The 26,983-nt window shown below is 38.7% G+C and overlaps 1 protein-coding gene across 3 annotated transcripts in view; it reads right to left on the bottom strand.

Moving 5' to 3' along the window:
• Window positions 1-2,819: 2,819 nt before the first annotated feature.
• UMPS (uridine monophosphate synthetase) overlaps window positions 2,820-26,983 on the bottom strand; it is a 29,460-nt gene continuing 5,296 nt past the window's right edge. Inside the window, exons 2-7 of one of the 3 annotated variants that reach the window (XR_013158498.1) lie at window positions 19,877-20,030; window positions 17,295-17,966; window positions 14,650-14,825; window positions 11,900-12,014; window positions 6,675-8,681; window positions 2,820-5,592 (exon numbers count right to left, since the gene is read on the bottom strand). Coding sequence is in view for 2 of the 3 variants with exons in the window: in XM_077118095.1 (XP_076974210.1) it covers window positions 8,512-8,681; window positions 11,900-12,014; window positions 14,650-14,825; window positions 17,295-17,966; window positions 19,877-20,030 (1,287 nt within the window). In the remaining variant the exon portion in view is untranslated. Of the gene's footprint in view, window positions 8,682-11,899; window positions 12,015-14,649; window positions 14,826-17,294; window positions 17,967-19,876; window positions 20,031-26,983 lie in introns of all 3 variants that reach the window. The other 2 variants (XM_077118095.1, XM_077118096.1) reach the window with 2 other exon arrangements.

Here is a 26,983-nt window from a genome sequence, read left to right on the forward strand (position 1 = left end):
TATTAAGTCTAGTTCATTTATAGTAATATTCAGATTCTCTATTTCTTTGTTGATCCTCTGTCTAGATGTTCTGTCCCTTGATGAGAGTGGTGAGTTGAAGTCTCCAACTATTATGGTATATGAGTCTATTTCCCTTTTCAGTGTTTGCAGTATATTCCTCACGTATTTTGGGGCATTCTGATTCGGTGCGTAAATATTTATGATTGTTATGTCTTCTTGTTTAATTGTTCCTTTTATTAGTATATAGTGTCCTTCTTTGTCTCTTTTAACTGTTTTACATTTGAAGTCTAATTTGTTGGATATTAGTATAGCCACTCCTGCTCTTTTCTGGTTGTTATTTGCATGAAATATCTTTTCCCAACCTTTCACTTTCAACCTATGTTTATCTTTGGGTCTAAGATGTGTTTCCTGTAGACAGCATATAGAAGGATCCTGTTTTTTAATCCATTCTGCCAATCTATGTCTTTTGATTGGGGAATTCAGTCCATTGACATTTAGTGTTATTACTGTTTGGATAATATTTTCCTCTAACATTTTGCCTTTTGTATTATATATATCATATCTGATTTTCCTTCTTTCTACACTCTTTTCCATATCTCTCTCTTCTGTCTTTTTGTATCTGACTCTAGTGCTCCCTTTAGTATTTCTTGCAGAGCTGGTCTCTTGGTCACAAATTCTTTCAGTGACTTTTTGTCTGAGAATGTTTTAATTTCTCCCTCATTTTTTTTTTTTTTTTAAGAGAGAGGGAGGAAGGGAAGGAAAGACAGAGAAGGAAGGAAGGATAGAAGGAAGGAAGGGAGGAAGAAAGGGAAACATCTCCAAACATTTTCTTGTTTTATTATATCCTGTCTGTCCGTTTGTTTTTTACATGGGCTGGGGCCGGGAATCGAACCGGGGCCCTCCGGCACGGCAGGCAAGCACTCTTGCCCGCTGAGCCACCGCGGCCCTCTCCCTCATTTTTGAAGGATAATTTTGCTGGATATAGGAGTCTTGGTTGGCAGTTTTTCTCTTTTAGTATTTTAAATATATCATCCCACTGTCTTCTAGGTTCCATGGTTTCTGCTGAGAAATCTACACAAAGTCTTATTGGGTTTCCCTTGTATGTAATGGATTGTTTTTCTCTTGCTGCTTTCAAGATCTTCTCTTTCTCTTTGACCTCTGACATTCTAACTAGTAAGTGTCTTGGAGAACGCCTATTTGGGTCTAATCTCTTTGGGGTGCACTGCACTTCTTGGATCTGTAATTTTAGGTCTTTCATAAGAGTTGGGAAATTTTCAGTGAAAATTTCTTCCATTAGTTTTTCTCCTCCTTTTCCCTTCTCTTCTCCTTCTGGGACACCCACAACACGTATATTTGTGCGGTTCATATTGTCCTTGAGTTCCCTGATACCCTGTTCAAATTTTTCCATTCTTTTCCCTATAGTTTCTGTTTCTTTTTGGAATTCAGATGTTCCATCCTCCAAATCACTAATTCTATCTTCTGTCTCTTTAAATCTATCATTGTAGCTATCCATTGTTTTTTCTATGTTTGCTACTTTATCCTTCACTTCCATAAGTTCTGCGATTTGTTTTTTCAGTTTTTCTATTTCTTCTTTATGTTCAGCCCATGTCCTCTTCATGTCCTCCCTCAATTTATCGATTTCATTTTTGAAGAGGTTTTCCATTTCTGTTCGTATATTCAGCATTAGTTGTCTCAGCTCTTGTGTCTCATTTGAGCTATTGGTTTGTTCCTTTGACTGAGCCATATTCTCAATCTTTTGAGCGTGGACAGTTATCTTCTGCTGCTGGCGTCTGGGCATTTATTCAGATTTCTCTTGGTGTTGGACCCAGCAAGGTTGTAATATTTTTCTGTGAAATCTCTGGGTTGTTTTTCTTATCCTGCGCAGTAGGTGGCGCTCGTGGCACACGTTTGTCTGCGGGTCCCACCAGTAAAAGGTGCTGTGGGACCTTAAACTTTGGAAAACTCTCGCCGTCCTGGGGGTTCGCTAGCCGAAGCGGCTTGAGCCGGCCCGGGGTCCGAATGCAGGGAGGGTGTCCGAACGCAGGGAGGGTTGCTGGTCGCCGCAGCCAGGGAAAGAGCCTGTCCGAATTTCCTAGTCGGCCCTGGGCAACAAGCGTGGCGGGAGGGCACCAGCGGCAGCGGCCCGCCCGAGAGAGTACACGTTCCCCGGGAGTCACGGGGTCACCGTTCTCCGCGGCCTGGGGGTTTCCGATCCAACTCTCCCAGTTGGTCCGGGGGCTGCGCGCGGTGTGGGCGCCAGTCGCCCTGGTCTCAGGGGACCGCCTCTCCAATTCTCCCAGCCGGCCCGGGATGGGGGAAGGGAGCAACTCCGGCCGCTTGCCACCCCGCCCGGTAAGGCCCGCGCGCCTCGGCGATCTCACCCGAGCTGCTTCTCTCAGCCAGCCAGCCGTTCCAGGATGGGGTACGCTGTCTTTTTTATCTCTGTTGTGGCTTTGGGCGCTTTCTGTATCGTTTCTACTCCCCTAGTAGGTGTCCTGCAGAAGAAACTAAGATCCGCGCGTCTTACTAAGCCGCCATCTTCCAGGAAGTCCAGTCAATGCACTCTTGAATCTCCATCTCAGTTGCCCTCCCATCCCTTTCTAACTTTTCCTTGGAGCAAGGCTGAAGTCGATCTGCCTTATTTGGCCATCTTTCTGGAACTCTCAATAATTTTTAATGATGCTAGGGAAATCTTTTGAAAGTTTTAGAAACTAAATTCCACAGTGATAGGGACAATGTATACCTGATTTACTTCCAATTCAATAAACACTTTTTAGACTTTTTATTGTGAAAAATAATATATATACAAAAAAGCAGTCAGTTTCCAAGTACATTTTAACAAGTGGTTATAGAAGAGATTTTAAAATTTGGTATGGGTTACAGGACCACGATTTTTCATTTTTTTTCTTCTACCTGCTCCAAGACACTGGAGACCAAAAGAAATATCAATATATTGACTCAGCAGTCATACTCAGTTGTTAAATCCTATCTCTATTATACTCTTCCTTCTTCATTTTTTTTGTGAAAAATAATATATATATATATACATAAAAGCAGTAAATTCCAACATACACTGCAACAATTAGTTGTAAAACAGATTTCAGAGTTTGGTATGGGTTACAATTCCACAATTTTAGGTTTTTATTTCTAGCTCCTCTAAGGTACTGGAGACTAAAAGAATTATCAATATACTGATTCAACACTCAAACTTATTTGTTAAATCTGACCTCCTCTGTATAACTCCACCATCACCTTTGATCTTTCTCCCACTCTTTAGGGGTACAATGAACAACTTCTTGATTTGTGAAATAGTAATTTGTATAGCTATGTACCTACATACAGACATACAAATAGGAATAGAAAACGGAATACATCTAACCATACAGAAAGGGAGTGAGAGAAGTAGAATAGTAAAAATGGCAAATTGGAATTGAACAGGAATTTTTTTAGTAAAAATGGCAAATTGGAATTGAACAGGAATTTCAGTCCCTGCTTTGCCTGGAATTAGCGCTCCTGAAATCTTGTGCAAATCACTTATCTGTGAAATGGAGTAATGAATCAGATTATCTCCAAAGGACTTCCAATTTCAGTTTCCTAAGATTCTGGTATAGTCATCACTTAAGATGCTAACAGATAAGTCCACTTCTACTAGTCAGACACACCCACTCCACCTTTGCACTCCCAGCCTCCATTTGACGAGCCCTTTAAAAGACATGCTCAGGGTATTTCACTTGCTAGTGTGGACAGCAGACAGAGCCGTAAAGTGCAAGGAGAGCCTAGGAACACTTCCGATCAGGCTGCTACTATCTGAGAGAGAACCATCTGGGTATGGATTCTTGTTTGTTTTCTTCTTAAACATTTTTTTTTAATTGTGAAATATAACACATATATAAAAAAGCAATGAATTTCAAAGTACATTTTAACAAATAATTTTAGAACAGATTTCAAAGTTTGATATGGGTTACAGTTGCACAATTTCAGGTTTTTCCTTCTAGCTGCTCCAAGACACCGGAGACTAAAAAGTTATCAATATAACGATTCAGTAGTCATACTCATTTGTTAAATCCTAACTTCTTTGTTATAACGTCTCCTCCTTTGATCCTTCTCTCAATCTTTAGAGATATTTGGGTTATGCCCATTCTAACTTTTTTTCATGTTGAAAGGGGTACTGACAGTATGGGATAGCAGGACGAGCTGGTTGACGTTCTTGGAGAGGCTGGTACTTCTGGGTTTCAACCTACCTGGCTTAGGAAGGTATGAAGGTTTTAGCATGTACATCTTTGTAGGATCTCAGATAGCACCTTGGCTGTTCTTTAGGGTTAACAGGAATGATGTTAGTTGGTGTTTCGCAAACCGTGGAAATTAGCAATATCTACTTAAAATTTGTGTAAGAGTAGCCTCCACAATAGCCTTTTGACTCTATTTGAACTCTCGTAACCACTGAAACCTTATTTTGTTAGATTTCTTTTCCTTTGGTCAGGAAAGCATTGTTGATCTCACAGTGCCAGGGGACTCACACCCCTGGATATCATGTCCTATATAAGGGTGAGGGTAATGACTTTACTTCCAGAACTGGGCTTACAGAAAGGCCACAGTTGAGCAAAAAGAGAGGTTCTCTGGAAGTAACTCTTAGGCATAATTATAGATTGGCTTAGCCACTACAGAAATAAGTTTCAGAAGAGCAAGCCTCAAGATCAAGAGTTTGGCCTTTTAACTTGGGAGCCATTAGTGTTTGAGACAATATCAGGGGCTTCCCAGGTGGGAAAGTTCAATAGTTCCATATTTTTTTCTCCAGTCCCTCCAAGGGACTTTGCATATACTTTTAAATTATCTGCCCAACATACTCTGGGATGTACCTGGGTATAACATTAAAATACACAGAATTACAAGTCCCTGTTCCCATTCTGGGCTCCATGTGTTTGGGTTGTTTAAATGAACTATCCAGACAGGCTAAGTTTAGGATGTGTGCTACAGAAAATTTACGTTTTGGACAAAATAAGGCTTTCTTCCTTTGGTCTTGCTTGGTTTTGACAATCCTTTCTTGTCAAGGTTTCTGCATGTCACTATCTGGCTCCAAGCTTCCAGAGTTACAGATAAACACTCTGCTGTACCTATCAGTCGTCTGACTTCTACTTTGCAAGTTTATTCTAGATGTCTGTAAAATTTACTAGTTTAACAAATTCAATAGTTTTTACAGGACAGTCTGTTATGTGCTTTTGTCCATGACTCCTGCTTGGATCTCAATGGACCCTTTTAACCTACAGACTCAATTTTTTTTCCCAGCTGTAGAAATTTTCCATATTCATATATTATTCCCTCTCCTCTCTTTGCTTTTTTATCTATTTCTTATTCTGCTCTCCCAGCCCACAAATGGAGGTCTCAATAATCATCATTCACTTCTTACTTTTAAAATTCATCACATTTTCAAATTCAAAACAATTAAAAATTTTTGTCTTCAGTATTTTTGTTATTTTGAGCTTTGTTACTGACATTGTTGTCAGTTTCCTCCAGCAGTTCACTTTCATCAGGAGCCACGTGTACGTTCATTCATCCAAAAGCATTTGCTGGGCCCTGTTCCAGGTGCTGAGAACACTGAAATGAACATAACAGAGTGAAATTCTAGCTTCTGTGGAGCTGATACCTACTACACGTATAGTTTTTTGCATTTCTATCCTTGTTGCTGGATTTCCCCAGGTGCTTTATTTTCCTTGCCTACCCTTGGCTCTGTAGGACTTGAGATCCTCATGAAGAAGCAAACCCATGATTGGGGTGCTTGTAGACTGCATCTCTGGGGCAGCATCATACTAATCAGTATGCTGGCAGTTGTCCTCAAGCCTTTACCCTTCCCACTATTGTTCCCCATTTCATGTGGCTTAAAGGAACCTGTCCTCTTTGGTGATCTGGGCAGAGCCTATGGCCATGCAGACACTTATAGGCCTTGCTGATCTCAGCAGACATTTTGTTGAGGAGAAAGGGAGTTAAGACAAAGATGTGTTCAGGCTGCCATCTTTGCCCTCCAGTGACTTTGGTCAGGCAAGCTTTAGATGGGCCCCAGGGGCTTCCTTAGGGAGTTTTTCCTACAGATGACTCGCATCAGCATGTGAGGCACAACCCTGGGCCTGAGACTCCAGACCTATTTCTGCCACAGGCTGGCTGTGTGACTGAGCACAACCTTTCACTTCTGTAGCTCTAAAATAAAGGGAGCCGGACTAGACGGTTTTTGGGGTTCCACTAGCAGTAAATTTCTATTTGCTTATGTTCTACACAATGCCAAGAGGATTGGAGGAAGAGGCTGAGGGGACAGTCATCCACTCTCAGTTTTACAGTATTTTGACTACCCTGTGCAGACTGTTCCTGTTTTTCATATTAAGGGCTACAATACCCACAGATCATGCTTGGTAAATATCCATCGATGAGGGCTAAATTACCTCATGCCACTTGTAATGCAGACTAGCATCCCATAGTCCCTGAGACAGCCCATGTGTTTTCCTCTTTGCCTGAGTCAATTTGTGCTCAAGTTTTGCTTTAGAAAATGTGGAAATTTTCTCAGGCTGGATGAAACTTTGCTACAGCATTGATGGCAACAAAAGCAGTGCCAGGCTCACTCTCAAGAAACATCAAAAAAAAAAAATCATTCAGGGCATGTATTAGAAATGCAGATTTCCAGGCCTTACCCCAAATTTACTGTAGCAGAATCTGATGGTCCAGGAATCTTCATTTTAAAGAAGGAGCAGGGATCAGGTGATTCTGAGACGTCTCTGCTCTTTCCCCAGCTTTCTTAGCAAGGGCCCTGGATGAGCTTCAGTAAGAGTAGCCAGCACAATACCAGCATCCTGTGAAGGATTTTCTGCAGGACAGGGATGCAGATCCTGAGGTCTTCTCATGTGCGACCAGTGCAGTGGTTATCATGGTCCTTACACCTACAGCATCACCTGGGAACTTGCTAGAAATGCAGATTCTCAGCCTCACCCCAGACCTACTCAGACTCGGATGGTTAGGACCCAGCAATCCAGAATCCAGGTGATTCTGATGCACACACGGTAAAAGTAAGATAACTGCTTACCCAATGAATGTCAATTAAGCACGCACTTCATTTCAGCCTATTATCCTAAAAATCTCTCAGCTTCAGATCACTGACAAACTATTCAGTTATAACTTCAGCTCCTCTCAGCTAGCTCTAGGAGCTACACACTTTTCCCTTTCCTCTGGCCTTATTCTTTGTTAATTTCTCTTTCCCACAGAGGTGCAGTGCTGGGAGCCTGAAATTCGAACCGAACCTCAGCATTTTACTCCAAGAGGGAACCCAATATTTGTTGGGTTCATTGAGTAAATCCAGGTTTCATTATGGGCCAGTACAGAGAAGAGAGGAGCAGTTATGGATGGAAACATGGCAACTCTCCTCTTCTGACCTGTATCTGCAGCTGCCAGTAAGTGAGATCCAGACAAGAAAAATGGAAAGTGAGCATCTGGTAGAATCAGAACTGTGAGAGCCTTCAAATATACCTGGCCCTGCTCCAATAGGGCCTTGAATTTGCAGGGTGGCCATTTCAAAATGGTCATCTGAACAGTCAGGTAGATCCCCACCCTTTACCATAGTAAAATGCTTCCTGCATAGACTAACAAAATACAAAAAATCTGCATTCTGGAAAACAGGGAAAGTCATCCATTCTAGAGAAACTTAGAGGAAATCCTGTTAGAAATAGAGAATTTGAGACCAGAGTAAGGGGAGGGTAGCCTAATTGGTCATACTACAGGGAGGCTGGGCCTGTGAGGGAAGGAGGTGGATAGTTCCTGTTTATAACTCAGTGAAGGGTGACTTCCCTCTGTTAGCAATAACTGGGACAATTATGTAGGATCCTTATGCAAATCCCCAAACAGAACCTTAGACACTGCTTTTAGGAACAGTCTACATTTGTAATTCAAATAAGGCAAAAAGAAGCTGTTTTCTGAGTTTCACTATAGGTCCACATTGCACTTGGGGAAATAAATGAGTCAGAACTCCCTCTCTATCTGTTGAAATGATAGCCAGATATTTGCTTCGGAGCTCAGCTATAATCATCTTCCCCCACCTGCTCCCTTTGGCAGGTGAGCAACAGCAGTTCTAGGACCCAGGACCACTTGGGTACCTGGACTATTACTTTTAAGCAGGATGAGGAAAATAGCTAATAGATATTAAGGGTACCAAGAAATGTTTTAGTGGTTTTAGCCTCTTGCTGTCCTAAAATTTTTGTCCCACTGCAATGAAAAATAAAAAAAGCAGTCTGACCTAGAGATACAGTCTTCCACATTGGATGATCCCTCCTAACAGACAGGACTAAAGCTGCTAAAAGAAAGTTTGAAAATGAAGTTGCTTCAGAATTTCCTAAAGACCATGGTGATGCCAGAAGTCATTTCAACACAGGCCTTGTGGAAGAATCCAAGCAGTATTAAAAGGTTGTTTATTATTTTAAGCCAGGGAATTTCAGGAGACCATATACCTTCAAGGCTTTTACAAAAATGTATCTGAGGCAGTCAAATACCAAGTCTACTCAAATAAGCTTCCCAAGCAGCTTTTCTGTACATTTCAGCTGCTTCCAGGTGATTAGCTGCTGTTATTATGCCCCGGCCTACAATGATGATATCAGAACCTCGTTTCCCAATAACTTCTTGTGGGCTGCTGTATTGTTGGCCAAGATTATCCCCTGGAAATAAAACAACAATAATGAAATAAAATCAGAAAATCTGTTCACATGACTTATTTAAAGCCCATTAAAGACTTTTTCAGATAACATGCACCTGCTTTTAATTCTCTTTCTGCATAGCAAGTGATTAAAAACAGGAAGTGAAGAAAGTCAGAAGACCCCCCAGAGGAAACAACTCTTTAATGTCTAATTTTAGAGCATTTATAGTTTAGTAGTACCAAAAAAAAAACAGAGGTAATCTTTAATGTTGCCAAGAACATTAATGTTGCCAAGTTCAATACAAACACACACACAATACCATGAAGAAACCTTTAGTATACATCTCAGAATCATGACTGTTGGTAAACTCATCAGTTCATCTAACCTGACCTTTATCATATACACAAACCCTCTGCCCCAGCCCTATCAAGTGGTTCACAGCCTATGCACCGCAAAACTTAAGGTTTACATTTTTTCTTGCCTTTTCATACTTTTAAAATCTTGCTCCTTTAGAAGCTTTTTAAATGATCTACTAGCTTTCAAATCCAAGATGTTTTAAATATGACATACAGCCCTAAAAGCCTAGATTCTAACTGTACTATCTAGTCAAAAGAATTGTGGGGGCTTAAAATAACATACTTACTCTGTGACCAGATATATTATCTATTACTATTAATAGCTCCAAGTTACAGATCAAGAAAAAGCAACTCAAGGATTTGAGATAGTATGTCCAAAGATGCATGTTACCATATGAAAGGGCCAGGAACCCAAACCTGACTCCAGGACTCATAACCAAGTCCTGTGAATAAGCAGAACCCTGCAGTAAGCATAGGGAGAGAATAAGGAACAAACTGTACCTATAATAAATAACTTGACCATTCTCCTACAAATAAAGAACTATGAATAAAAAGTCTAGTAGAAATGTGAAGTTTTAAAAAATGCTAAGAGTTGCTGAACACTAAGACAAAGATTACAGAGCCTTAGATACGCAAGTCATTCTGCTGAGGCCTACTCTGTAGTATATAAAATCTGAAATACGAAATCTGGGAAGAGGCACAGTAACCTTGGAAGTACATCTACCATACATTAATTTATATGAATTCTCATCAGCTTATTAGTTGACTTCCTGATTAACCTTTGCAATGTTACCCGTTTAAAGTCGTTATCAAAAACAAAAAAGGTAGTTCCTTAAGTGTGGTTAAATTATCTTTACAAAATAATTAGCTCCTTCAAGGTTGGTGGGTATCCACTAGTTGTGCTATTTCAGGGTTTAAAAAGAAAACTAAGATATACCACACTCATACTCTTCATACTATAAACAATCACTCTTATGTTCTCAGAGCTTATCTTCCCAGTTTCAGAAATACTATTTCATCTGTTCCTGAACAGCATATTGTCCATATCTTCAGCATTTGCATAACCATTTGTGTTGGTTTGAACTCCATAAAATAATACGTTCTTTTAATCCATCTCTGTGGGTGCAGAGCTATTGTGGGGTGGGACCTTCTGATTAGGTTGTTTCAATTGAGATCTGACCCATCCAATTCAAGGTGGGTCTTATCCTTTACTAGAGTCCTTTATGAGAAGGTAAAAGACAGAAACAGCTGAGAGAACTCAGAAAGGGAAATACTCAGAGAAGTCTGGAGAGAGCTCAGAGAGGAGGCTGCTGGAACCAGGAGCTAAAGGCAATGAAACATGGGAGTGAAGGTTCAGCAGACACGGTCATGTGTCTTGCTATCTGACAGATGAACACTAGATGCCAGCAGCCTTTCTTCAGAGGAGGTATCTTCTTTCTGACCCTTTCATTTAGATATTTTCACAACCTTCTAACTGTAAACGTTTAAGCTAATAACCATTTTCATTTCAGGTATATTGCATTTCAGCAGCTTTAGCAAACTGAAACACCAGTATTTACAGAACACTTATGAAGGAACAGGGGTACTGTGCTGGGGACTATGTGTTTTTTAAGAAAGAGCTCTCATCCTCAAGAAGCTTATGATCTAGGAGAAATATATTGCAGAAATACTCCACATGTTTAAAAATATGCACAAGGACATTCAGTGTTTGTAAACTGTCTAAAATGCATCAACAAGGGAATGGCTACACATTTTATGGCCCAATCATAGGGATGAGATAATGTAATTCCCTAGATGTTAAAACGAAATAGAGGAGGAATCTACTGTTACACAGAAAACATTCCCCAAAGTCTCTATGTATCTATGTGAGTACATGAAAAGCCAAAGGTCTGGGAGAAGACAATGTCACACTGGTTATGTGATTATCTCTGGAGAAGGAAGCTGGGCTGGGTGAAAAAATGATGTGGAGAGATGGGTATGAGCTACATTAACAATTAGTATAAAATACACCTTTTTCTTAACAGAAGAGCCATAAACCTGACAAATTCCACTGAGGGATGATACATACAATTTTTGTCTTAAATAGTTTTGAGAACCAAGCACTCTAACATTCACAGTCCCAATCTGTAATTTCTTAAGCCTAACCCATAAAGAAGGAAAAAGATGGTAGGTGGGATAGAAAACACTCCCATAACAGTGACGAGTAACATTTCTTGTATAATAACCACTTCAGGAAAAATAAAAATGCTTTCAGGTCACTATTTCTTCCCCATTCAAAGCCTAGGCAGCTTCAGTTCCCACAGGGCATTAAAATATGTATTTTTATAATCTAAATTAACTCCTTTATTGAATAGAAGAATATCAGGGAAAAAAATAGGCACTGTTTTTAAGCTACAACTCATTTCTCAGGCTGCTGAAAGTGTTACATGTCCAACTAAGTTTGGAAAACATGATAGAACCATCTATCTCCACAGGGAAAAGTCACAATAGACTTTAGCACCTTAAAGGCTCTGCAAAGTCCTGGTAACAAAGAAATAAATGCTTGATTTTGTTTAGCTTAGGGTTTTTCACACTTCCTTGAGCAAAGAATAACTCTTTTGGCAGCATATTCAGAATACCAGCTCGGAAACACTAAACAAAAATTATCATTTTTCCAGGCATATTTCAACCTAACATAGCTAAACTTTCATCCTAAAATTCAACTACAAGCCCTTTTGCAAGTCTAGGCCAGTGTCACAAAAGCCAAAGCGCTCATTCATCACTGTTGTAGATTAAGAAGCTTTCTCTTCAGCAGCTTCATATAACATGCAAAACTGTATTTTGCCTTTTCTGATTGGGGATAAGAAGCATTTCTGAAGAACCATGAAAAGTGAATGGATTTACCTCCTGCTTCTAATTGAACTCCTGGAGTCAAGTGAAGAAATTCTGGTTTCATGCTTACTCGGCAGCCAGAAATAAAACCAACTACAAATTCAGAATGCTCCTCAGCCATTTTAACCTATATGGAAATTAACAGGACAAATTACAAGAAAGCAGTTAATCACACAATAATTCTAACAAGTACAAAAATGTATTCAGCCAGAAACTTTGCTATTTCATAGATGTTTTTTCCCTCATTTCACATTATATATGTACTCATATCTGAAACGGGTCACCTAAAAGCTCAATCTAAACCCTTGCTTCATGAAGATCCCAAGATGACCCTTTTCCCAGCCACTTTCAATTAATCATGTCCTGCCAAAATTAAAAATCTTCTACTATGTGCATCTAAAATCTAGATCCTGCACAACTACTTATTTGTAATAATGTTTGGCAATCCACCTTCTTCCAAAAAGGATGTGAGGTGATTAGAATACTATGAAACCACGTCTACACAGTGTACTTACAAGGTCAGCCACCATATAAAACACAGCTATATTTTCAAAAGCTAAAGAACTCTCTCTCCCCTCTACCACTTTCCTTCTTCTTTAACATTTGCTATTCACTTTCTATACTATTATCTCATATGCACAAAAAGTTTCTCGGAAAGGTCTGCCTGGCTCTGAGAGTCTGCTTTAGCTCTTCCCTGAGATGACATTATTCCATTATTGCCACCAAGCACTACCAGCTACCACCTATTTAAAACAATATGAAAAAAAAAAAAACAGTTGCTATGGCAATTTTTTTTTATTAGATAACAAATAGGAAAAGCTTTGCTTTATTTTTTGTTATATAACAATGATGTTGCTAGCAAAGGATGAAATTTTCAAATGAGGGGGAATATAAAACTGCAATAGATTGAAAGTTTGTAAGTGTACGGTTTGCTACACAGCTATACTGTCATAAAACAGTCAAAAGGGTAAGATGTGCTAGTTCAGAACAGTGACATAATGTTTATAAATATTTATATGTATGCTGAATTAGACCATTACCAAGAGTTGCAGCTGTGGTCTACAAAGAAAACTGGGACTTGATTGGAGTTCCTCATTTTGCCAATTACTAGGCTCCATGATCTGTGCAAATCACTTAATCTCTGAGATACTACCCAGCTCAGAAGAATAAAGGTAAATGATAAAGGGATTTATCATCATCATGTAGGGACCTAATAAAATCTTTTTTATTATTTTTAATTTTTATTAATAAAACCAATCAACATACAATATAAACATTCTTTTTTTCATCACATAGGTGTATATTCATAAGTTCTTAGAACATTTGTATCAATTCAGAAAAAGAAATAAACAGAAAACAGAAAAAAATTCATATATACCATACTCCTTACCCCTCCCTTTCATTGATCACTAGCATTTCAATCTACTAAATTTATTTTAACATTTGTTCCCCTATTGTTTATTTTTAATCCATATATTTTATTCATCTGTTGATAAGACAGATAAAAGGAACACGAGACACAAGGTTTTCACAATCACACAGCCACATTGCAAAAGCTGTATCACTATACAATCATCTTCAAGAAACATGGCTACTGGAACACAGCTCTACATTTTCAGGCAGCTCCCCCCAGCCTCTCTGTTACGCCTTAACTAAAGAGGTGATATCTATTTAATGCATAAGAATAACCCCCAGGATAACCTCTGGACTCTGTCTGGAATCTCTCAGCCATTGACACTTTCTTCTGTCTCATTTCTCTTTTCCCCCTTTTGGTCGAGAAGGTTTTCTCAATCCCTTGGTGCTGAGTCCCAGCTCATTCTAGGATTTCTGTCCCACATTGCCAGGAAGGTCCATACCCCTGGGAGTCATGTCCACACAGAGGGCAACGGGCCTGCTTGTTGTGTTGGCTGAGAGAGAGAGGCCACATCTGAGCAACAAAAGAGGTTCTCTTGGGGGTGACTCTTAGGCCTAATTTAAGTAGGCTTAGCCTATTCTTTGTGGGGTTAAGTTTCTTAACAAACCCCAAGATTGGGGGCTCAGGCTATAGCAATTTTTAGAAGGAATACTATATTCTTTATAATATCTGTACGAGAGATCTAGCCACCTTTCTAGGTGACTACCCAACTAAAACTCAGCCAAAGGAGGAAAATGTAAAGAGCAACTCTTTAATCAGATAACAATGCATCTCATTTTATTTTGGCTACAGGGGTAGGGCTGGGGTGGGAAATGGACTGTAACATCTAGTGTAATAAGAATTTTTAATAATACAGATGTGACCAGAGGAAACAATCTGGACTTTAGTTAATAGCTTCTTCCAGACAAGATCAATCATTATCAAAGACAGAAAAAGATAAACCCACTTTATGCAGGCTGCCGTCTTAAGAATAAGCACCTTTGTGGGACTTGAGAGACTGAGATGTTTGGGATGTTTGTTCTTCTCATCTTCATTTCATGGTGAGATGAAAAGGACAATTATCTAATAGGTAGATGTTTATTTGACTAAATATCTGTGTCTCAGTGTCTCTCACATATTACAATTCAAATCCCTTAAGTGTCCAGTACAAGATATAAAATGCTATTAACTATCAAGGAACTTCAGCCAACGAATATTAATATGCTGTAATATTAACAACAGCTGGAACCCTCCCCATCCCCTCTGCGGAAATCCCATGGATCCTAGATTAAGAGGTTTTCCTCTCTCCTTAACGTGAAGCAGAACTAAGCCCCTGGTCTTCTCTCACCGTAGTTTCTCTGTCACTTACCGCTGCTTCAGTGTAGCTCCCAGTGGCTAAGGAGCCAGTGGAGCTCATTTCTGCAATGAGCAGGCATCCCCGATGCAAAGGCTGGCCTACTTCCTTCAGGCCTTTCACAACTCCTGAGCCTGGCACCACGTGAGCATTTACCAGCTCGGCCCAGGAAGCTATTTTAAAGACACCACCTAAGAAGAAGAAAAAGAAAAGATATATCAATTTGCAAACAAAAATCTTTGACATTTTTTGACTCAATCAACCAACTATGATATGAAATAATCCCCTAGTAACATATTAACGAACTAGTCAAACACTTCAAGAATTTTAGTGATCGTCAGTGGACCCATACTTCTATTTGTGAAAAGTTATTTGTCTACCTGCTAACCGATGAGAGATCACAATCTAGAAAACATTTTGCAAGTTTTGCTCTTACCATCAGTTTAACAGCAATAGTGGTATGACTTTTTCCTTGCTGAAGCTTGTGAACACCAATAAAAATAAAGCTCATGCAACCAGAAGTGACTCCAGTGAAGAGGGGTATTTTTTTTTTTAAGGTCAGAGATCAACATTCTGAAATTCATTGGAAAATGACAAGTTTTCATTCTGCAGGAATTTCTGGAACAGCAACTTTAGTCTCTCAATACTTCTATTTGTACCTTCAACTCTTTAGTTAGTCCTTCAAATTTCAGTAGGCAACTGTCTTCATTTTAAAAGTTGATAGTGATAACCCTAAGTAATTTTTGAAAAAACTATATTCAAAAGTGAAGAAGTTTGTATAACTTTTATGTCAGCCAATAAGCTAAGCAATGTGATGACGCTGGGACATCTTAAGCACACAAAGTCACTCATGGACAAATCTATCCTAAAGAAATAGCTAAGAACATGCATACATGCATTTAAGAAAAACTGAAAATTATTTCAGACTACCTATAGGCATGCTTAAGAGTTACTTCTGGAGGAACTCTGTTGTTGCTCAGATGTGGCCTCAGTCTCTCTAAGCCCAACTCTGCAATGGAAATCATTGCCCTCCTCCTTACGTGGGACATGACACCCAGGGGTGAAAGTCTCCCTGGTGAAGTGGGAGAGGACTCCCAGGGATGAATCCAGACCTGGCACCATGGGATCAACAATTCCATCCTGACCAAAAGGGGGAAAAGAAGTGTAATTAATAAAGTATCAGTGGCAGAGAGAGTTCAAATAGTTGAGGGGCTACTCTGGTCCAACCAGGACCATTCCAGCCAATCCTAAAGAACACCTAGGGCAATATGCGAGATTCCACAAGGGTTCCAGGCACTAGAGTAACTTTCCAGAAACCTACAACCTCCAGATGGGTCCCTGGTCTACGTAAGTCCTGAAACCTAGCCCAGCCTCTGCAGAACATCAGATAGTTCCATTTTCCTAAGCCTTATTAGTGACAGACCCTTCCAATATAAAAAATTTAGAATGGCCATAGCCCAAACAACCCCAAAGAGAGGTATGGAAAGATCAAAGGTGATGGTGGAATTATACATAGAAGACAGGACTTAAGAAATGAATAAGAATGCTGAATTATTAAATTGATATCTCTTTTACTCTCTAGTATTTAGCTAGAAGTAAAAACCTAAAATTGTGAAACTGTAACCCACGCCAAAGTCTGAAATATGTTCTACAACCAATTGTGGAACTGTGCTTTGAAATTGATAGCTTTTTTGTATATATGTGACTATTCACAAAAAAAAAAAAAAAGGAAAAAAAATGTCATTTGTAATGATAAAAGTATTTAAGCCCCCTAGCCCCTATATTCTGGAGCAGCTAGAAGGAAAAATATGAGAGGATTGTATGGTAACCCATGACAAACTCTGGGATCTGTCCTGTAACCACTTGCTGGAGAGTGCTTTGAAAACTATTGCTTTTTTATTTCTATGCTTTGTATATATGTATACCATACAATAAAAAAAGTTAAAAAAAAATCAGTAGAAAAGCATATACAGTATGATCACATCTGTATTAAAACATACAGAAATTTTGTGCAGAAGATGGGGTAGCAGAAATGAGCATTTTTTCCAACTAAAATGCTTTGAATTCTCATATGACATGAGAAAATAATTCTCTTTTAGCACAAAGGAAAAAGAATGTACAGTAAAAAACTTTTTCTAGCTGGAAAATAAACTGTATCATGTTATACTACTTTTTCATTGTTTCTTATATCTGCAATTTCCATTCTTTGAATAGTTAATACTCACAGTGTTCAGCCAGGGCCGACATCTGTCATTTTTGCCTGCCCAGGACCTATGTCCCGCCCCTTCTTCTGGTATCAGCACAATCATTTTCTTTAGGGGAACTACCCCTGCCCGATACCCATTTCAAGAGGTTTAGATTAACCACCTCACGTTTCCAAGGGTAGCGCATATAATCCAGGCCAGAGTGCCTGGTTTGGGGTGGGTATGTGAAGTGTGCCTACCTGAAAAAGAAGTCAGTCAAAAGAGGAGAAAGCACAGCTGAGAGATGGAGAAAAAGCAAGTCCAGAAGACATCACTTGAGCGCCTAGATCCAAACATGCTTGGAAGCCTGTTCTAGTGGTAGAGTTTCAGTTATGTGAGCCAATATATTTCCTTTCTTGCTTCAGCCAGTTTAAATTGGATTTCTGATCCAGGCAGATTCCTGAATAATACACTTACCTTCATACTGCCTTTTTACTGTGTTTCCTATATCAGCAAATTTCCGATCTTCAAATATTAAGAAATCATGGCGTTTTGCCAAAGATGTCAATTCCTTCATCACATCCAGATTAAAATCATCCAAGGTATCTACGTGAGTCTTGAGCATACAGATGCTGGGTCCTAAAGCATCTGCTAGTTGCAAGAGCTCCTTGGACTCTGAAACATCAGCCGACAGACACAGATTGGTCTCCTTCTTTTGCATAAGTTTCAGAAGCTTCGCTGCAACAGGGTGGATCCTGGGCAATTCTGCACGTGCACCAAAGCCGAGTTCTTTGGGTGCTTTCATCACAGAAGGGAGAGAACCATTTTGATTAGTAGCCTCAAAAACATTTTCCTGAATAAATCTCTTCACTCTCCTGACCATCTCAGCATCAATTTTTTTCTGCTGCTCAAGAATCTCCAACATTTTGGATAACGTACACACTGAGTGGAGACGAATTCCATGTGCCTGTAGCTTGTCCTTGCCACCCTGCTCTCTGTCCAGTAGCACTATGGCATCAGTGACCTTCAACCCCTCCTTCTGAAGTACCTTAACAGTTTCCAAAACACTAGATCCACTGGTAACGACATCTTCAATGATCAAACAGGTTTCTCCTGGATTAATAGCACCTTCTACAAGACGCTTAGTACCTAGAAAAAAAAATTCTATTGATTCCAGTTAAAAATACACATACACATATATGTCAGCCAACTCTAGCGGTATCTTGCTGTATGTATTTGGCATGTACATCTAAAACTTATTTTCTAATAAGTTATTTTTTCTGGTAGCTCTTCAATATGCCACGATTGCCAACTGTTTTGTTCAGTGTTTCTGTATCCTAAAACCGTCATAGTTAGTTATATACAGAATATTTACAAAAAACTAGCAAATTATTTTTCAGGGCAAATAAACACATTTAATGTGTTTTATGATGAAAGCTTTTTTTTTTTTTTTTTTTTGCATAGGCAGGGACCACGAATGATCAAACTTTTAAATACAGGCTTTCATAAAGCAAAATCAGAGCCAGGAAAGCTATGAACATTGGGATAACACAATACTATTAATGAAATCATCCCTTTTTTCCATCAACAAACTATGAAAAAGTTCCTTACTCATGATGAGCCAAACAATGGGCTTTTAGAGGATATAAATTCAGGAGGGAAAAAGATTTACCACCATGTAGACTGATCACTAATTTTAAGAATTATATAATGCAATGTGACTATATACTTCCCTACCCTAACCTCCACTACAGACCAAAAATTTTTTAGATAACCTACAAACTCAGTGGAAGAAAATATAAAAACAAAATGAGTGTATAACTCCACTACCAAATTTGCCCTGTTATGGGCTTTACAACAGGTACTTCTTATGACCTTTCCCATTCCTTTTAACGCCTTTCCTTCCCTTTAAGAGGGGGCAAGGTTAACCAAATCAGCCTGGACTGTAAGATTCCAAGTACTTAAAGTCTATTAGAAAAAAAAAAAAAAAGACTTTACTCTAGAAACATTTTTCCAAGATATACAGAAAGGAAATATAAATAATACTTTTCTTATGGGCAGCTATGTATGTAATGAAATCTAACATGGTGCCTTCAAGCAACAATTACTTACTTAAATGTTTTTTTTTTATAAATTTAAATTTTAAACAAGCAGAATAGACAAAATAGTACAATGAACACCCCAAAATACAGCATCTCGCCTCTTAACTTATGCCAAGCTTGTTTCATCTATAACCCCACTCATTCACCCAACTATAATTTTTGGAAGTAACACTGACATCGTGTGATTTCATCATAAACATTTTTAGAATGCACCTGTAAAAGGTAAGGATTTCTCTTAATATTGAGTATCCAGTCAATTCTAATACTTTTAGATTGGTTTGCTTTTAAAGCAAACCCATACTTTAAAACACCTAGGAACCCATTAAAAAAAATCTCCATTTAGAATTCCATATGGTGTTTATATTACTTTATGCAATATTTTTCACACATTATAAGTAAAAATACACTAAGGAAGTACGTGTCCCTAGAACAAATTGTGCTGATGAGAAGACGGTAAAATTATTGGGGTTTCAGAGATATGGTATAAAATATATGCTGTAGCGATTGGGCAACATGGTTAAGGAATACAGAAAGTTCAACTAAGACTCACTGTACAGGTTTCTAGATTTTAAAACTTGAATTTCTGGGTGAAAATGAAGGAAGAGATATTTATCTTTGACAATGTCTATATAACTATATTGGGAAAAAAGTCAGTTGCCTGTGTTTGTATGGATCTACTTCTGGATGTTTTGTTCTATTCTTTTTCACTGTTATATATATCAGTGGGAAAGAACAGAACAAAACATCTTTTTTATTTCCTTTTCTGGAGTGATGCAAATGTTGTAAAAATGATCATGGTGATGATATTGAGAGCCACTGATTGTGTACTTTGGATGGAATATATGGTGGTGAATATATCTCAATAAAATTACATTAAAAAAAAATCAGTGCCCCAAGAAAAACTCTAACAGTCTCAAGTTACACTTCAATTTAAAACATACGCTATGCTTATTTTACCATAATCCTTTGTTTCTTTTCTTCTAATGAGCATTGGAATTTGGTTGGTTGAACAGATCACAGTAGCCAAGGGTAAAGCTGTATAAGGTACTCCACACACAGTGTCAAAACTGATCCCTGCATTTTGGGCAGTCTGGAATAAAATATCTGCAACCTGTAAAATAAATAACACATATATTAATATAAACTATTTTAAATTACATATAAATTGTTAGAAGGAAAAAAGAGAATATTAAAGATAATAATAAACCAATGGGGGAGAGTCTCAAACCTGACAGGGAAAATACAACTACCTTTTTATTATATTTCCTTATCCATAAAGCTCAGTTTACAAATATAAATATATAAGAACGAACCCTGCAACTTAAAATCAAAGTCTGTTCTGAGGGCCACATGAAATGTGATAGAAAAGGTCAAGATGCTGACCAAAAATTAAGGATGTTCCTCAGACTTGCCCTTAATAATTTTTATTTTACTTTGAAAATGAAATCTTTCTATAATCTCCTAGCTTTATTTTCTGCCTGAAAGATGTCTTCAATCAAGAAGAGGCTACTGTGAAAACCTTGTGTCTGATGCTCCTTTTACCTACCTTATCAACAGATGAGTAAAACATATGGAATAAAGATGAATAATAGGGAGCACAAATGTTAAAACAAATTTAGAGTGAAATGCTGGTGATCGATGAGGGGGAGGGGTGGGAGTATGGTATGTATGAATTTTTTTGTTTTATTTCTTTTTCTGAATAGATGCAAATGTTCCAAGAAATGATCATGATGATGAATATGCAACTATATGATGATATTGTGAATTAATGATTATATATGTAGAATGGAATGATCAAAAATTACAAATGTTTGTGTTGTTTGGTGTTTAAAAAATAATAAACTGCCGCCGTGCGGCGCCCACGCCCCGCAGCAGCGGACCCGCCCGCCCTCCTCTCCCCTCTTCCGCCTTCACCAGCTCCTCCACCACCAGCCTCGACAGCCTTGCCACCCTCACCTTTCCTCCTCCAGAACAGCTACTGCGGGAGTGGAGATAATACAGAGCAGCTCCCGGAGCCACGAGGGAGATCAAAGGGACGGCGTACCCCATCCTGGAACGGCTGACTGTCTGGGAGAACCAGCTCCGGTGAGATCACCGAGGGGCACGGGCTTTCCTGGGTGGGACGGCAAGTGGCCGGAGCCCCTCCCTTCCACCTTCCCAGGCCAGCTGGTAGAATTGGACAGGCAGTCCCCTTAGGCCGCGGCGGCTGGTGCCCCCACCACGCGAGGCCCCCCGGACTAACTGAGAGAGTTGGCTCGGAAATCCCCAGACTGCGGAGAACAGTGACCGGGGGATCCCTTCCAAACATGTGACTCCCCGGTCCGCCTGGGAACAGTGCACTTTCCCGGGCTGCGACAGCTGGCGCCCTCCCGCCACGCTTGGCGCCCCGGGCTGACTAGCTAATTCGGCCGGACGCTCTCCCGTGCTGCGGCGGCCAACGACCCTCCCCGCATTCGGAACCCCAGGCCGGCTGGCACTCTTCCAAGACGCTTCGGCTGCTGAACCTCCCCTACGGCGAGAATTTTCCAGAGCTAAAGGACCCACAGCAACTTTCACTGGTGGAACCCGTAGACAAATGTGTGCCACGAGCGCCACCTACTGGGCAGGACAAGAAAAACAGAACCCAGAGATTGCACAGAAAAATCTTTCAACCTGTGGGGTCCAACACCCAGGGAAATCTGACTAAATGCCCAGACGCCAGCAGAAGATAACGGATCACGCTCAGAAAATTGAACATATGGCCCAGTCAAACGAACAAACCAATAGTTCAAATGAGATACAGGAGCTGAAACAACTAATGCTGAATATACGAACAGAAATGGAAAATCTCTTCAAAAACGAAATCGATAAATTGAGGGAGGACATGAAGAAGACATGGGCTGAACATAAAGAAGAAATAGAAAAACTGAAAAAACAAATCACAGAACTTATGGAAGTGAAGGATAAAGTAGAAAAGATGGAAAAAACAATGGATACCTACAATGACAGATTTAAAGAGACAGAAGATAGAATTAGTGATTTGGAGGATGAAACATCTGAATTCCAAAAAGAAACAGAAACTATCCGGAAAAGAATGGAAAAATTTGAACAAGGTATCAGGGAACTCAAGGACAATGTGAACCGTACAAATATACGTGCTGTGGGTGTCCCAGAAGGAGAAGAGAAGGGAAAAGGAGGAGAAAAACTAATGGAAGAAATTATCACTGAAAATTTCCCAACTCTTATGAAAGACCTAAAATTACAGATCCAAGAAGTGCAGCGCACCCCAAAGAGATTAGATACAAATAGGCGATCCCCAAGACACTTACTAGTTAGAATGTCAGAGGTCAAAGAGAAAGAGAGGATCTTGAAAGCAGCGAGAGAGAAGCAATCCATCACATATAAGGGAAACCCAATAAGACTATGTGTAGATTTCTCAGCAGAAACCATGGAAGCTAGAAGACAGTGGGATGATATATTTAAGTTACTAAAAGAAAAAAACCGCCAGCCAAGACTCCTATATCCAGCAAAATTGTCCTTCAAAAATGAGGGAGAAATTAAAACATTCTCAGACAAAAAGTCACTGAGAGAATTTGTGACCAAAAGACCAGCTCTGCAAGAAATACTAAAGGAAGCACTAGAGTCAGATACAAAAAGACAGAAGAGAGAGGCATGGAGAAAAGTGTAGAAAGAAGGAAAGTCAGATATGATAAATATAATACAAAAGACAAAATGGTAGAGGAAAATATTATCCAAACAGTAATAACTCTAAATGTTAATGGACTGAATTCCCCAATCAAAAGACATAGACTGGCAGAATGGATTAAAAAACAGGATCCTTCTATATGCTGTCTACAGGAAACACATCTTAGACCCAAAGATAAACATAGGTTGAAAGTGAAAGGTTGGGAAAAGATATTTCATGCAAATAACAACCAGAAAAGAGCAGGAGTGGCTATACTAATATCCAACAAATTAGACTTCAAATGTAAAACAGTTAAAAGAGACAAAGAAGGACACTATATACTATTAAAAGGAATAATTAAGCAAGAAGACATAACAATCATAAATATTTACGCACTGAACCAGAATGCCCCAAAATACGTGAGGAATACACTGCAAACACTGAAAAGGGAAATAGACACATATACCATAATAGTTGGAGACTTCAATTCCCCACTCTCATCAATGGACAGAACATCTAGACAGAGGATCAATAAAGAAATAGAGAATCTGAATATTACTATAAATGAGCTTGACTTAACAGACATTTATAGGACATTACATCCCACAACAGCAGGATACACCTTTTTTTCAAGTGCTCATGGATCATTCTCAAAGATAGACCATATGCTGGGTCACAAAGCAAGTCTTAACAACTTTAAAAAGATTGAAATCATACACAGCACTTTCTCGGATCATAAAGGAATGAAGTTGGAAATCAATAATAGGCGGAGTGCCAGAAAATTCACAAATACATGGAGGCTCAACAACACACTCTTAAACAACAAGTGGATCAAAGAAGAAATTGCAAGAGAAATTAGTAAATATCTAGAGGAGAATGAAAATGAAGACACAACATATCAAAACTTCTGGGATGCAGCAAAGGCAGTGCTAAGAGGGAAATTTATTGCCCTAAATGCCTTTATCAGAAAAGAAGAAAAGGCAAAAATGCAGGAATTAACTGTCCACTTGGAAGAACTGGAGAAAGAACAGCAAACTAATCCCAAATCAAGCAAAAGGAAAGAAATAACAAAGATTACAGCAGAAATAAATGAAATTGAAAACATGAAAACAATGGAGAAAATCAATAAGACCAGAAGTTGGTTCTATGAGAAAATCAACAAGATTGATGGGCCCTTAGCAAGACTGACAAAAAGAAGAAGAGAGAGGATGCAAATAAATAAGATCAGAAATGGAAGAGGAGACATAACTACTGACCTCACAGAAATAAAGGAGGTAATAACAGGATACTATGAACAACTTTACGCTAATAAATACAACAATTTAGAGGAAATGGACAGGTTCCTGGAAAGACATGAACAACCAACTTCGACTCAAGAAGAAATAGATGACCTCAACAAACCAATCACAAGTAAAGAGATTGAATTAGTTATTCAAAAGCTCCCTAAAAAGAAAAGTCCAGGACCAGACGGTTTCACATGTGAATTCTATCAAACATTCCAGAAAGAATTAGTACCAACTCTCCTCAAACTCTTCAACATAATCGAAGTGGAGGGAAAACTACCTAATTCATTCTATGAAGCCAACATCACCCTCATACCAAAACCAGACAAAGATATTACAAAAAAAGAAAACTACAGACCAATCTCTCTAATGAATACAGATGCAAAAATCCTCAATAAAATTCTAGCAAATCGTATCCAACAACACATTAAAAGAATTATACATCATGACCAAGTAGGATTCATCCCAGGTATGCAAGGATGGTTCAACATAAGAAAATCAAATAATGTAATACACCATATCAACAAATCAAAGCAGAAAAATCACATGATCATCTCAATTGATGCAGAGAAGGCATTTGACAAGATTCAACATCCTTTCCTGTTGAAAACACTTCAAAAGATAGGAATACAAGGGAACTTCCTTAAAATGATAGAGGGAATATATGAAAAACCCACAGCTAATATCATCCTCAATGGGGAAAAATTGAAAACTTTCCCCCTAAGATCAGGAACAAGACAAGGATGTCCACTATCACCACTATTATTCAACATTGTGTTGGAAGTTCTAGCCAGAGCAATTAGGCAAGAAAAAGAAATACAAGGCATCAAAATTGGAAAGGAAGAAGTAAAACTATCACTGTTTGCAGACGATATGATACTATACATAGAAAACCCAGAAAAATCCACAACAAAACTACTAGAGCTAATAAATGAGTACAGCAAAGTAGCAGGCTACAAGATCAACATTCAAAAATCTGTAGCTTTTCTATACACTAGTAATGAACAAGCTGAGGCGGAAATCAAGAAACGAATCCCATTTACAATTGCAACTAAAAGAATAAAATACCTAGGAATAAATTTAACCAAAGAGACAAAAAACCTATATAAAGAAAACTACAAAAAACTGCTAAAAGAAATCACAGAAGACCTAAATAGATGGAAGGGCATACCGTGTTCATGGATTGGAAGACTAAATATAGTTAAGATGTCAATCCTACCTAAATTGATTTACAGATTCAATGCAATACCAATCAAAATCCCAACAACTTATTTTTCAGAATTAGAAAAACCAATAAGCAAATTTATCTGGAAGGGCAGGTTGCCCCGAATTGCTAAAAACATCTTGAGGAAAAAAAACGAAGCTGGAGGTCTCGCGCTGCCTGACTTTAAGGCATATTATGAAGCCACAGTGGTCAAAACAGCATGGTATTGGCATAAAGATAGATATATCGACCAATGGAATCGAATAGAGTGCTCAGATATAGACCCTCTCATCTATGGACATTTGATCTTTGATAAGGCAGTCAAGCCAACTCACCTGGGACAGAACAGTCTCTTCAATAAATGGTGCCTAGAGAACTGGATATCCATAAGTAAAAGAATGAAAGAAGACCTGTATCTCACACCTTATACAAAAATTAACTCAAAATGGATCAAAGATCTAAACATTAGGTCTAAGACCATAAAACAGTTAGAGGAAAATGTAGGGAGATATCTTACGAATCTTACAACTGGAGGCGGTTTTATGGACCTTAAACCTAAAGCAAGAGCACTGAAGAAAGAAAGAAATAAATGGGAGCTCCTCAAAATTAAACACTTTTGTGCATCAAAGAACTTCATCAAGAAAGTAGAAAGACAGCCTACACAATGGGAGACAATATTTGGAAATGACATATCAGATAAAGGTCTAGTATCCAGAATTTATAAAGAGATTGTTCAACTCAACAACAAAAAGACAGCCAACCCAATTACAAAGTGGGAAAAAGACTTGAACAGACACCTCTCAGAAGAGGAAATACGGATGGCCAAGAGGCACATGAAGAGATGCTCAATGTCCCTGGCCATTAGAGAAATGCAAATCAAAACCACAATGAGATATCATCTCACACCCACCAGAATGGCCATTATCAACAAAACAGAAAATGACAAGTGCTGGAGAGGATGCGGAGAAAGAGGCACACTTATTCACTGTTGGTGGGAATGTCAAAGGGTGCAACCACTGTGGAAGGCAGTTTGGCGGTTCCTCAAAAAGCTGAATATAGAATTGCCATACGACCCAGCAATACCATTGCTAGGTATCTACTCAAAGGACTTAAGGGCAAAGACACAAATGGACATTTGCACACCAATGTTTATAGCAGCATTATTTACAATTGCAAAGAGATGGAAACAGCCAAAATCTCCATCAACAGAAGAATGGCTAAACAAACTGTGGTATATACATACGATGGAATATTATGCAGCTTTAAGACAAGATAAACTTATGAACCATGTAATAACATGGATGGACCTAGAGAATATTATGCTGAGTGAATCCAGCCAAAAACTAAAGGACAAATACTGTATGGTCCCACTGATGTGAACGGACATTTGAGAATAAACTTGAAATATGTCATTGGTAACAGAGTTCAGCAGGAGTTAGAAACAGGGTAAGACAATGGGTAATTGAAGCTGAAGGGATACAGACTGTGCAACAGGACTAGATACAAAAACTCAAAAATGGACAGCACAATAATACCTAATTGTAAAGTAATCATGTTAAAACACTGAATGAAGCTGCATCTGAGCTATAGGGATTTTTTTGTTTTTGTTTGCTTGTTTGTTTGTTTGTTGTTGTTTACTATTATTACTACTTTTATTTCTTTTCTTTATATTAACATTTTATATCTTTTTCTGTTGTGTTGCTAGTTCCTCTAAACCGATGCAAATGTACTAAGAAACGATGATCACGCATCTATGTGATGATGTTAAGAATTACTGAGTGCATATGTAGAACGGTATGATTTCTAAATGTTGTGTTAATTTCTTTTTTTTTCTTTCCGTTAATAAAAAAATTTAAAAAAAATAATAATAAACTAATAAAAAATAAAATACAAGATAAGAGGCTATTGTATGA

This window comes from Tamandua tetradactyla, chromosome 10 (assembly GCF_023851605.1).
Source record: "Tamandua tetradactyla isolate mTamTet1 chromosome 10, mTamTet1.pri, whole genome shotgun sequence".
Lineage (NCBI taxonomy): Eukaryota > Metazoa > Chordata > Mammalia > Pilosa > Myrmecophagidae > Tamandua > Tamandua tetradactyla.